Raw genomic sequence first — 12,407 nt, 5'->3', positions numbered from 1 at the left:
AAAATTTTAATCCCTTTCATCAGTTCATTCAGTCCTGTATAGTTACATGTGTTCTGCTTGAATCCAGCTTTGCCGTTAGTTCTCTCAAACTTGACTGATCATTGAGGCTGATAAGGTCAGTGATCATTCCAAGAAGTTTGCAAGGCTGTCCATGGTTCCTATGATTTGCTCAGCGAGGTGGGTGTCTCGATCACAGAGTGCACTCTAAAACAATGCAAATGCTCAGGCTCCACCCCTACTGACTGAATGAGAACCCCAGAGGATGGGGGCCTGAGCATCTGTAATTTTCAAAGGCTCCCTGAGTAACTCTGATGCATATGGTCTGCGGCCTGGCACTTCTGCATCTGACATTAGCTAAATTGGAGGGCAGGGAAGCACTGACAGTTGTTGGTTGAAGGCCAGGTGACAGGTCCTATACTAAAAGCTTAACATTTATTATCCCTTTAATTCTTGCAGCAACCCTGTAAAGTGAAGATTAGTGTACTCTTTTGTAGATTGAAAAAAACTCAAGTGCAGAGTAGTTGGTAACTTCCCCAACAGCTCCCAGGCGCGATGGGTTGAAAGGGGAATTTGAACTCTGATCTGCCTTGCTCCAAAACCTGAATATGTCCTGCCAGGCGCCTCCTGTGGACGGTTGTCTACCCTGACCCTGTGGCACTGGACACTCAAGGCTGACATGCTCCACCATCAGCATTTCCAGGGCTGAAATCAGTGATTGATGGTGATACTTCTAGGGCACATAGTTGTCTGTCAGATGGCAAGATGAGTCCCTCCGCAGCAAGGCATATGTCAGCCACTTCTGCTGCTTGGCCCCTCATAAGGGCCCTGGGACATAGCACTTGCTCAATAAACGTCAGTTATATGGGTGGCTGGACGGATGAACAAACAACATTTCTCAATGGTGGCTGTTTCACTATGGAGCAGGGACCCAGGAGAGCCTGGCAGAGAAGGAGCTCCAGCTTCTAGTCATGATCCATCAACTGTCCACCCTGCGGGACCAGCTCCTGACAGCCCATTCAGAACAGAAGAACATGGCTGCCATGCTCTTCGAGAAGCAGCAGCAGCAGATGGAGCTGGCTCGGCAGCAGCAGGAGCAGGTAGACCTTGCTTTTTGTCTGGCTATTTTTTACAGGGGAGGGGTCTATCAGGGCCCAGAAGGGTGTACCTTGGGGGCAGACCCAGCCAGTACAGGTTGACGCCTGGGGCAGGTAGAGGAGGGGGCTGCAGGCAGGGAGTGGAGGGGATTGAGGGGCCCTGCCCAATCTCTGCCCCTGGCCTCTGAGGGAAGGGTGAGCTCCTGTCAAAAGGAGAATCAATTTTAAGAGTTGGCTCTTCTGCTTCTTGCCCTGCCCAGCTTTCTTCCGTGTTTGCACTTCTGGAGGGCACGGTGTGGTTGGGGCTGGAAGGCTCTGGGTGTTGGGGCCCCCTGGGCCTATGCTCATGCCCCCTTTGCCTGATCTTCCCTCTGCCAGATTGCTAAGCAGCAGCAGCAGCTAATTCAGCAGCAGCACAAAATCAACCTCCTTCAGCAGCAGATTCAGGTGACAACAGGGGAGGGCTGGGGGATGGGAAAACTGGAGGCCAAGGGGTTGACACCAACCTGGAGAGATGCTGAGGCCCAAAATATCTTTCTCCTCAGCTGGGACCCAAGGGCAGGTAGACAGGGGCTGAGGGCAGGTAGACAGGAGCCCACGGAGGTGGTGTGGGGTCTCACGGATCCTTTGGAAGACTGTCTACCCCAGGCTTCGTAGCCCTCATCCCTCAGTCTACCTTTTGTCCAGAACTAACTGCAGCTGGATAGCTATTTGGACCCCCAGGGACTCAGGGTTTCTTTGCTCTCAGCAGGTCAACATGCCTTATGTCATGATCCCGGCCTTTCCCCCAAGCCACCAACCTCTGCCTGTCACCCCAGACTCTCAGCTGGCTTTGCCCATTCAGCCAATCCCCTGCAAACCAGGTGAGTGTGGGAGGGGCAGTCCTGCTACCTGTTCTGAGATTAGGGAAGAAGGCCCCCTGCCACTCTCAATCCATTAATTTGCAGTGTGGACTTCTGGGCCTTGGTTTGGCATCTGTCCAGTGGAAGAATACTCACTTGTTTCTGAATGTCACTGAGAGAATGAAAAATAGCACTTTGAAAACCATAAAGCGCTTTCCAGATGTAAGCGGATGTAGCCACTCTAGGTCTAGTTTCCCCAGTTCTGGTACATTACTGCACCAGAGTATTAATATTTCAAACATTAACTGAGATTTATGTGTCTCCCAAATTCAGACTTTTGTTCTCACACTGCTCTGGCCCCGCCCTCTTCTGTCCCGGCACCGAAACTCAGCAAACACAGACTGAGCACTGAGCACGTGTTGTCGGGTGACTGTGGGGTGATAAAATGTGGACTTCGAGCACGAGGAATTTACAGTCTGGGGAGGGAGAAAGAAGTATGCCAACAACCGGGGACTCTGGGACGATTTCTTGAGGAGGTGGTGCTTGATTGGGTTCTGGGAGAATGGACTTGGGAGCTGGGAGCTGAGGGTGGAGGGCACGGGAAAGGCCGTCCTGGTAGAGGCCCTGCAGCCTGAGGCAGGAGGCCAGAGTTGAGAGGAGCATGTGACAGGGTAATGGGGACATGGCTGGGGAGGCCAGGTGTGACTGAGCACGGAGTCTGGGATTTATTTTGTAGAATGTGGGGCATACTTGAACATTGAATAGAGGATGTGCTGTCACACAGGCTGTGGGTGATAGGGAATGAATGGAATGGAGACCAACTGAAAGCAGTAGCGGGTGTGGGGCTGTTGAGATGATTCTAGCAACAGGAGATGACAGTCCGAATGAGGGCAGTGACGGTGGGATGGAGGCCATGCCCATTGATTCCTTGTGAATGGTCATGGGGACAGGGCAGAGAAGCTGCCTGTAACAACTCCAGGAAGAGGGGGCACAGCTTTTAAATAAACTCCTTGGCCCACCCTCCCTATGGCACGTGAGAGAGAAGGCAGGAGAAATCCAGCCGGTGAGTTCCTAGTCCCACCGCCAAAAGCCTGTGGACCAAGGGCACAGTTCATTGGTCAGCCCCACTGATTCTACCTTAAGGGAAGATTCCAATTGGGGTATGTGGGGGGGAGACTGGGAAGGGGGTGGGTTGAGGGGGGAGGACGGGGCAACGGGCACGAACCATTACAACTCCAGGTGAACATGGAGCAGCAGAGCCGCAGGAGTGAGGAGGGGAGGGGCCATGCACTTTCTGGACGAGGGACGTAGGAAATAAGCTGTGGAAGACCTGGACTGGCCAGGCTGCCACCTGCTGTGTTTGCTCCAGAATGCCAGTAAGCAGGGGCCTGCGGGCTACCAGGTGTCCCTTTCAGAGGCTGAGTGAGAAGTGCCTGTCCCCAGCTAACAAGCCTTAGATGGTGCCCCATTGCCTCCAGCATGGAGTCCAAACTTCTGAGTTCAGCCTTCACAGGCTTCTGAGCCCACCTTGCCCATCACGAGCCAACCAGTCTCATTCCTTACATCTTGTTTTCAACACCCCACCACTCCATCTCCCCCTGTCTGCTACCAGCATTAGCTCACGTCTCGGCTCCCCCAGGAAGCCTGCTGCAGTCGCTCCATCTGGAACAAAGTTCTCTCGAATGCTACCCATGCAGTCTATATCACCATGGGCCATGTGGTTAGTGATTTGTATGCAGGGCTATCTCTCTCCATCTGAACTGTCAACTCCTGGATTCTGGGCCTGGTTGAGGAGTGAGTTTGGCGAGGGAGAGGAGAGGTCACCGTGCTGAGGAGAGAGGACTGTCGAGTCGGGACCCAGGTTCAAACCTCGGTGCTCGCATTGATGAACTGTGCGGGTAATCCATTTAACTTCTCCAAGTCTTAGTTTCTTTATCTGTAAAATGGAATGATGTATTGAGCACCTGCTATGCACCACACACTGAGGATTATTGTGAGATAAGGCACAGGAGACAGGCTACAACAGGTAGCTGCTTTTGTACCCTGCACATAGGTACAAAATACAAATATCCGAACAGTGACTAGACGGTGCCCCTGTTGTCATTTCACCATGGGTTTGGAATGCCAAGCTCAGTCAGTTGGGAAGGGCATGGCAAGGTGACGATGCTGATCAGTGTGCAGGGCGATGATGGGTGAGGGCGTAGGAGGTCCTCAGCAGCGCTGTGGGGCTGAGGAGGACAGCGGTTGGAAGCAAGCTAGGCCAGCCCTGAGCCTTTGTCCACTTTGTGCCGCTGGGACCTTGTCAAGCAGGGTGACTGCTGTTCTGTGCTCATCCAGGACTTTTCTCCTTGCCGCCTTTTCCATAGTGGAGTATCCGCTGCAGCTGCTGCACAGCCCCCCTGCCCCAGCCATGAAGAGGCCCGGGGCCATGGCCGCCCACCACCCCCTGCAGGTACTGTCGCACCCGCTGGCCTGGGGCTCCTTCCCTAGCTGGGCTGGCTGGCCGCCGCCTCATCTGTTCTGGGTATGCCTGTGCCCTCTCTTCCTCTGTGGGGATCTCCGTTGGTGTCATTCACCCTCTGAGCTCTGGGTCTTCCCCTAGGAGCCTTCCCAGCCCCTCAACCTCACAGCCAAGCCCAAGGCCCCTGAGCTTCCCAACAGCTCCATTTCCCCCAGCCTGAAAATGAGCAGCTGTGGACCCCGCCCCCCCAGCCATGGGGCCCCCACGCGGGATCTGCAGTCCAGCTCCCCCAGCCTGCCTTTGGGTAAGTGTTCTACCTCCGCACCTGTCCCTTCAGTCCTCTTCCAGCGTCCAGTCAAGACAGCATGATATGGCCTTGGGCATGGCCCTTCCTTTCTGTGGGTTAGACTTGCTATAGTTGGCCCTTTTTAGTTTCAGCATTTAGCATCTCAGAAGGCCCCCTTCCTCCTCTCCCCCACCATATCTATCTGGGCTCCCTGGCCTCAGGAATTCAGACCCCTGGCTTGCACACTTTCAGGGGGTGCTATTGTCATTTCTAGTTTGTTGGCACAACAGCCAGTGTAAATGGCGCCCCCTTGGGGGTGTGCGGTGCAACAGCCCTGTGGAGAGCAAGAGGGAGCGCAGGAGGGGCATGGCATGAACTGGGGTGACCCCTCAGTTCCTTTCCCTTCCTTTCTTTTCCTACCCCCATAGGCTTCCTTGGTGAGGGGGATGCTGTCACCAAGGCTATCCAGGATGCTCGACAGCTGCTGCACGGCCACAGTGGGGCCTTGGAAATCTCCCCCAGTACCCCCTTCCGTAAGGTATGGGCCCCTACTCCCTGCACATGGGAGCAAGGGACACATGGCGGCCGGGGTGGAAGACACACAGCCTGAGGCCCCTGAAGGGAGGGGTTAGGGAGAGAAGTGGGCAATGCAGAGGCTGATGTACAGGTTGTCCCTGTCAACCCTAGGACCTCATCAGCCTGGACACATCCCCAGTCAAGGAGCGGCTGGAGGAGAGCTGTGTGCACCCACTGGAGGAAGCCATGCTGGGCTGTGATGTGGATGGTGAGGGCTCTGGGCACTGGGCTGTTGGGTACCACTTCTGCTTCCCACCAGGACCAGGGTGGGTCAGGTGGTGTCTGTCTGCTGTCCATTCTCTCCTTTTATCTGTGACATCTCCTTATGTGTGCTCTGAGTCCCTGGCTGGGCCTCTGCTGACATCTTGTTGCTGGTCATCCCTGGGTGCTGTGGGACATTTCTTTCTGCTGGCCTGGAGGACTTTCCTTACCCCCAGAGCAGTTGCCTTGCTGACTCCATCTGCCTCCCCAGGCTCCCGCCACTTCCCTGAGTCCAGGAACAGCAGCCACATCAAGAGGCCCATGAATGCCTTCATGGTGTGGGCCAAGGACGAGCGGAGGAAGATCCTCCAAGCCTTCCCAGACATGCACAACTCCAGCATCAGCAAGATCCTTGGTAAGGGCCAGTGGGCAAAGTCTGCAGGAGCTCTCGGGGTTCCAGGAGCCAGAGTCCAGCAGGACCCGGTTTCAGGAGCCAGCTGGATCTACTTGAGGCTTGCTCAGCGATAGCCCATGCCATGTTGAACTCCAGTGTGGGAGTCAGTGGGGATGTGGGGTAGTTGAGTCCTGGGGTCTTGGACTATTTATTGTAGGGTTCTTCTGCTAGTACCTGCACCCAAGAACTCAAGGAGTATGTGCATATGTGTGTGTGTGTACATACACGTACATGTAAGAGAAAGCTCCTTCCCCCACTCTCCCTCGCTAACCTCTTCCACTGTTTGCCAGACCCTTGGAGCTGGCTCTGGCAGGAACAGGAGAGACTGGTGTTCTTGGGTTGCCAGTAGAAAGGTTTTTTAAATGCTGTGTCCTATTGGAGGCCAGAGAGGAATTAGGGCAGGGCAGGTGGGGCTAGAAGAAGGCAGTTGTTTTCAGCATTGAGTCTCCTCCGTGTCTGCGCAGGTCTCTTATAAACACAGACACCAGGTACCTTGTCTTGAACATGGAGCCTGTCTGTGTTATTGGGGGACTGGGGCAGCTGCTCTTTTTGTTTATGTAAGTCAGGCCAGAGGCCTCTCAGAAGTTGCTGGGATATAGGCAGGTGCTGTGTCTTAAGCTGGCAGTTTGATGCTCATATACATGCCAACTTCATTCATTCGTTTGCTTGACATCCAAGGAGCAACCACATTGGACCAGGTCCTTGCTAAGTGCTTGCACATATATCTGGGTACCAAATATAGCAGCACCTCCAGGGCCTGCAGGGGGCTTGGGATGCTCGGCAGAGCCCAGGGTTGACTGTGCCTCTGGGGGCTGGGCCAGGCTCCCGTTGGAAGTCCATGACCAACCAGGAGAAGCAGCCCTACTATGAGGAGCAGGCGCGGCTAAGCCGGCAGCACCTGGAGAAGTACCCCGACTACAAGTACAAGCCGCGGCCCAAACGCACCTGCATCGTGGAGGGCAAGCGGCTGCGGGTGGGCGAGTACAAGGCGCTGATGAGGACCCGGCGCCAGGATGCCCGCCAGAGCTACATGACCCCGTGAGCAGGCCCTCCCCAGGCGGCTGAGACTGTGTGCGTGCATGTGTGTGTGCAGCTCTTGTGAGGGGCTGGGTGTTAGTGTGTGGCTTGCCTTTTGTGTGACTGCGGGGCTGGTGTGCATGTGTGTCTTTTGGCTATTTGTATATATGCATTGCCTGTGTGGCTGGGCCTTTGTGTGTGACTGCAGGGGTGACTATGACTGTGATGGGTACCTGGTTGCTGATGCCATAAATGTGTGACTGTGGGGAACTAGTGTGTTTCTGGGGAAACATGCCTGTGGGTCTTATTTCTGACAAACTCAGTAAAAATTCATGGGTACTAGAAACCAAGGTGCTCATCAGACAGAGGATTCTGACTTGACCAAAGCAAGTACACTGGTGGGTTCCTTTAAACAGGCATTTGAATATACAGTTTCCAAAAGTGGGATTCATACGTAGTCCTCCAGAAATATCTTGAATACGCCTGTGGCCCTGAAACTGAATGTGTGTGGGGGGCTGTAGCTGACAATGAATGTGGCCATCAGAAAGCAGACCAGGGAGCAGAGTGTGTGTCTCAGAGCCAAAAGGGTGTAGGGTGCGAGGGCACAGCCCGAGGAGTCCTGGAGGGGAGCTAGGAGGGTGCGGAAGTGAAGGTGCCTCCGTAATCCGCCTCTTGTCTGCCTGCAGCCCTCAAGCTGGCCAGGTGCAGATGAGCTCCTCGGATGTCCTGTACCCTCGGGTGGCACAGCCTCTGGTGGAACACTATGTGCCCCGAAGCCTGGACCCTAACATGCCTGTCATTGTCAACACCTGCAGCCTCAGGGAGGAGGCAGAGGCCTCGGAGGACAGGCACTCGGTGGCCGATGGTGAGATGTACCGGTACAGCGAGGACGAGGACTCGGAGGGCGAGGAGAAGAGCGACGGGGAGTTGGTAGTGCTCACGGACTGATCTCGGCTGGCCGGGCCTGGCCCTCCTCCTGGGGAAGACCTGGCCCCGAGCCAGCGGGCACAGCCAGCCAACCTGGACTCTGTTGGTACTTGGACTCGGGCATGCCCGGGAGATGGCACAGTTGTGTACTTGTAGATACAGGCCCCTTCCCCATCACATATGGGCACACCTGAGGAGCTGTTGGCCTAGGTGGGCAGGGCCTGATGGTGATGAATGAGTGGACCAAGTTCCTTGGCCCTTGGGGCTCATGGCCAGGGGACACTGTATGACCTGTCCCCTTGGGGGCCATATGCATTGTTTCCATCCTTGTCCTAACTGGATCAGCCACCATGGGACCAACCCCTCGCCCTTCCCCCATTACACACACACACCCCAGATTGCTCCTCTGTCACCAAGATGACTTTGTACTTTGTGCAAAAAGATGTCTCTCACTCTATCTTCTGCCAAGCCTATTGTGCCTCTGGCTGCTGTGTGTGCGTGCGTGTGTGCACACGTGTACGCACGTGTGATTGTTTTCATCTGTTCATTCGTTGCACAAGATATTTATTGAGTGTCTGCTATGTGCCAGGCACTGTTGCTAAGTTCCTATGGGTGTGTCTCTTGATGCCCCTCTTGCTTCTGGAGGGCTCTTTCTGTGCTCTCTTCATTCCCAAATTGCTACCTCTTTGTCAGTCTGGGCGTCTCAGGTTCTGTGCATCCTTGTGTGCGTTTCTGTCTTTGTCTCTCTGCAGGGCCCTGTTTGTGTGTCTCTCCCTTCCTTGGTGTCTGACTCTGCCCCTCTGCCTGCTAGTCACTCTGGGTCTCCGAAGGCCCCTGAGCTGCCCTTGGGCCCACCAGCCGCCCTGACCTCCCCTGCCCGCTTCTTCCCTCTGACTGCTGGTCGGTTCCCACGGAGACATTTTTAGCTCCGAGCAGCATGGGAATGTGCTCAGCCTCCAAGGGGCTCTGTCCTGGTGCCCCAGACCCTGGTCCCAACCTGAGTGCCAGGAGCAGGGGCAGGAGGATTGATGGTGCACTCCCCCCGTTCCTGTCAGTGACAGAAGCCCTGGAGCAGGGCTCCTATGGCAGCTGGTCTCCATTCCTCCCTCTTGAACAGGGGATGGGAGGGCTCCCCAATCTCAGAAGGGGTTGGTGAGGAGAAGACTGGTGCTCCATTCCCTCGCCCAGCTCGCCCCCCGCGCCCCCCGCACCACTCCACACTGGGGAAACTTGCCTCCTCTGTTCCTGGTCACTTTCACGTTATTTCCCTAAGAAAGTTAAATCGCTTTGGCACCTGACTCCAAAGCAGGTCATGGTTGGAAGGGAACCCCAGATCCCACAGGGGCAAATGTGGAGTCCATTTTCTCCCCTCCCCCTTCCCAAAGCTCAACTTCTCTCCAGGCTGTTTCTTTTTTTTATGACTGTAAACATAGATAGTGCTTTATTTTGTTAATAATAAGATAATGAGTAACTTAACCAGCACATTTCTCCTGTTTACACTCGGGGAAATTTTTGTTTTCTGTTGGCATAATAAAGGCAGACCTTTTCAGAATCTGGCCCTTGTGTGGGGGAAGGGGAGGCTGGGCCAAGTCAACAAGTCCTGTATGTACCCCCAGCCCAAGCACCACTGCCCCCTGGTGGCAGTTCGAGGGAGCTTCAGGTGTGGGGCTGGGAAAGAAACATCTGAGGCAAGGGAGGCCCAGGCCAGATGCCGCCCCCTCAGAGCACACTCTCTGAATGAGACACTGCCCTTGCCTGGAGGAGGAGGGCCACACCTCACCACAAAGTGCCCACCCAGGTCCTAAGAGGGCGATGGTAGGAGTCAGGAAGCTTGGGTTCTCTCCAGAACTAGCCGCATGGCCTTGTGTGTGTTGCAGGGGAGCGGGGGGAGGGGTTGTCATGTCTCCTCTTCCACATTGAGCTCACCTGAAAACAGGGTTAGGCCTTATCCATGCTTCCTAGCCTCTTTTGGAGGAGCCCTTTGAGAAATCTAATGAAAGCGGTGGACCTTCATCTCAGAAAAGTGCTCACGGGGATACCCCAAGCCCATGTATGACCACCTAGGATACTGATTAATGAGCAGGGTAGGGTCTCTAATGATGTATTTCAGGGCTCTATCTATGACCTTTGCTTTGAATGAAGATTACAAAGAACTACATATCACACTAGGAGGAATAAGTCCATTAGATCCAAAAGGGCTGGATAACAGACTAAAACTCTCAAAATGCATATTAACAAGGATTGATAAAAAGACCAATTCTTGTGGTTAAAAAATGGATCCTTTTATTATAGAATGGTGGTGACAAAGCCGAATGGCAATTCTTGTGAAAGTTAGACTTGAGTTGGATTAATAGAGGCATGTGTTCACAAAAAGGGAGGTGATGGGCCAGTGTACAGCACACAGGCCTGGTCCCAGGTGCGCTATGGCAATCTTAGGCCTTCAATAGGAAAGACCCTTGTCTTTCTGGAGGGGCCCAGGGACAGGCACCCTGCACAGAAGAGGACTGGAGGGAGCCTAGTGGACATGTATGAGAGGCATGGTTGAAAGGGCCAGGGGTGTTTAGTCCAGAACAAGAGGAGACTAAAATAGGACATAAAGGCAAGACCACTTTCTTCAAAGCTGTCAAGTGGGCAACAATAGTCTGTAGCTCATGAGGTAGAACTTGGCTTCTTGATGCATCTCAAGGGTCAATATTTTGGCTTAACATAAACAACTTTTCGATAAAGTTGTTCAAAGTGGTAGTAGACTTCCCAACACAGGAAGTATTCAAGAAGAAGCTCGTGAATGCTGCAAATGGGATTTCAAAATTGGAGAGTGGTGGTTAGAAGTTAGGTGTGGTTGATTCCAGGGAACAAACCTGGGACTGAAGTCTGTAGGGCCCCAGCCTTTAGATCTAGGGAGCAACCCAGCTGCTGACCTTTGCTGGTTTCTCCCAGCCCAGCCTCCCAAAGCTTTGGGCTCTCTCTCCTTGGCCCCCTCCACCCCATGTCTCCAAAGGGGAGGGAGCCCAGCTTCCCTGGTCCCTTGCAGTTATGGTCCTTGGGAAGAGAAGTGTGGTGGGCTGCAGCGCCTGCCCTCTGGTGGTCACATGGAAGTGTTGCTCATTTCAACTTCTGTCCACCTACCCCCACGCCCCCAGTCTCCACTACCACCCGTACTGTGTTCCAAACCAAATGTGGGCAGTCGAGTCTGGTCAGGACACTCCTAGCCAGGCTCCCCCTCCCGCCAGTCCCGAGTTCTTCCTTCCCTATTCTCAGGTCCTGTGTGGCCTCTGGAGCCTGAGGCCAGTACTGCCCACTTCCCACTCCACCTCCCGCATCCTGCCCTCTTCATTCTAGCTGCCGAGACAGAGCCACGTGCCCTGTATCCTTTTAGGTTGGGAAAAGCCCTCCATGGGAACCTGTAGTTGGTGCCCTGGAGCCCAGCCCCCTCACCCCAGGAGAGGCAGGACAGGGTCTGATGGGTTTCAAGGCCAGGAACAGTGTTCCTGTTCATCGCCAGCAAGGCTTGGCCACGAGCTCATTCTTTGCCCTGTGTGCCTCTCTGGCAGAGGCCAAGGGTCAAAACCCAGGACAGATGAACTTCTGCCTAGACACACTTTGCTCACAGTGCCTGCTGAGTCTAGGAAGACTCTTTGAGGCCTGGTGCTGAGCAGGGGGGTAGGGGTGGGTGCAAAGGTGCAGTTAGTCTGGAGTGGCAGTGAAAGGAGTGAAGGTTGGACTCCAGGGCTTCGTGGGGGAGGGGCATACCTAAACTCCCTCCCCACCCCACCCCACCTGTCCTCCCCCATGGAGAACTGAGGAATGAGGATGGTTTTTCAAAGACACCAGTAAGATAGTGCCTGCAGGTTAACTCCCTCTATGCAAGTAGTGGCCACGGGCCTTAAGTGCACAACATAATACCTGGGGGCCCTGTCCCAGCCATTCCCTGCTCACCACCATGACATCATCTCTAATGCTATGACATCAAGGCCCCAGGAGGCTGGAGACAAGCTGCCTTCACAGCGGTTATTCCTGCCCTCAGCTCCAGAGGTGGGGAAGGTGGACACTGCCATTTAGTCCACAGGAAGGTTGTACCATGACCACCCGACTCCACGGAAAACCCTTGGGGGCCTACCCTGCCCAGCCCTGGCACTATCCCTATGCCGGGACACCTTTCCCCATGTCCTCCACTGGCACCCCCAGGCTCAGTCCTGCAACCCATGACGGCCCAAACACACTGGGTCACTGTGACCTTGAAGGTGGCTGCCAGCTTAGTTCTAGTGGTTGCCATGGCACCCTGCTACTTTTGCAGGCAAAAGCCAAAACAGCCAGAGTCCACCTGGCACTGGGCACCTTCTGGGGGGCCCTGGAAGCAGCTGCTGCCCAGTCCTGTGAGGGCAGCCCTGGCAACCCAGGCTGCTGAGGAGGGCGCCTCCACTCACCTCTGAGCTCCTGTTCTCCCCTCCCTCTGGCCTGAGCAAGTGACAGACTGGTTTCAGAAATCACCCTTGCCTGCTGTCAGGCAAAGCAGTTCCCCACCAACACCCCAGAGAAGAGCCAGAGAGGA

General features: G+C 54.7%; 1 protein-coding gene across 7 annotated transcripts in view; it reads left to right on the top strand.

Annotated features, from left to right (window-relative positions):
• The window catches only part of SOX13 (SRY-box transcription factor 13), a 45,599-nt gene extending 36,189 nt beyond the window's left edge, over positions 1-9,410 (top strand). For 6 of the 7 annotated variants that reach the window (XM_039881843.1, XM_039881845.1, XM_039881848.1 and 3 more), the window contains 10 exons: positions 925-1,097; positions 1,473-1,541; positions 1,843-1,957; positions 4,303-4,388; positions 4,539-4,701; positions 5,112-5,221; positions 5,371-5,467; positions 5,732-5,875; positions 6,736-6,952; positions 7,618-9,410. In XM_039881843.1, the coding sequence (XP_039737777.1) occupies positions 925-1,097; positions 1,473-1,541; positions 1,843-1,957; positions 4,303-4,388; positions 4,539-4,701; positions 5,112-5,221; positions 5,371-5,467; positions 5,732-5,875; positions 6,736-6,952; positions 7,618-7,879 (1,436 nt within the window). In that variant the 3' untranslated portion in view covers positions 7,880-9,410. The remainder of the gene's footprint in view (positions 1-924; positions 1,098-1,472; positions 1,542-1,842; positions 1,958-4,302; positions 4,389-4,538; positions 4,702-5,111; positions 5,222-5,370; positions 5,468-5,731; positions 5,876-6,735; positions 6,953-7,617) is intronic. The other variant, XM_039881842.1, reaches the window with a different exon arrangement.
• The last annotated feature ends 2,997 nt before the right edge of the window (positions 9,411-12,407 follow it).

This window comes from Pteropus medius, unplaced genomic scaffold (assembly GCF_902729225.1).
Source record: "Pteropus medius unplaced genomic scaffold, Ma_sr-lr_union100, whole genome shotgun sequence".
Classification (NCBI taxonomy): Eukaryota; Metazoa; Chordata; class Mammalia; order Chiroptera; family Pteropodidae; genus Pteropus; species Pteropus medius.
This window is presented reverse-complemented; position numbering and strand designations above follow the sequence as displayed.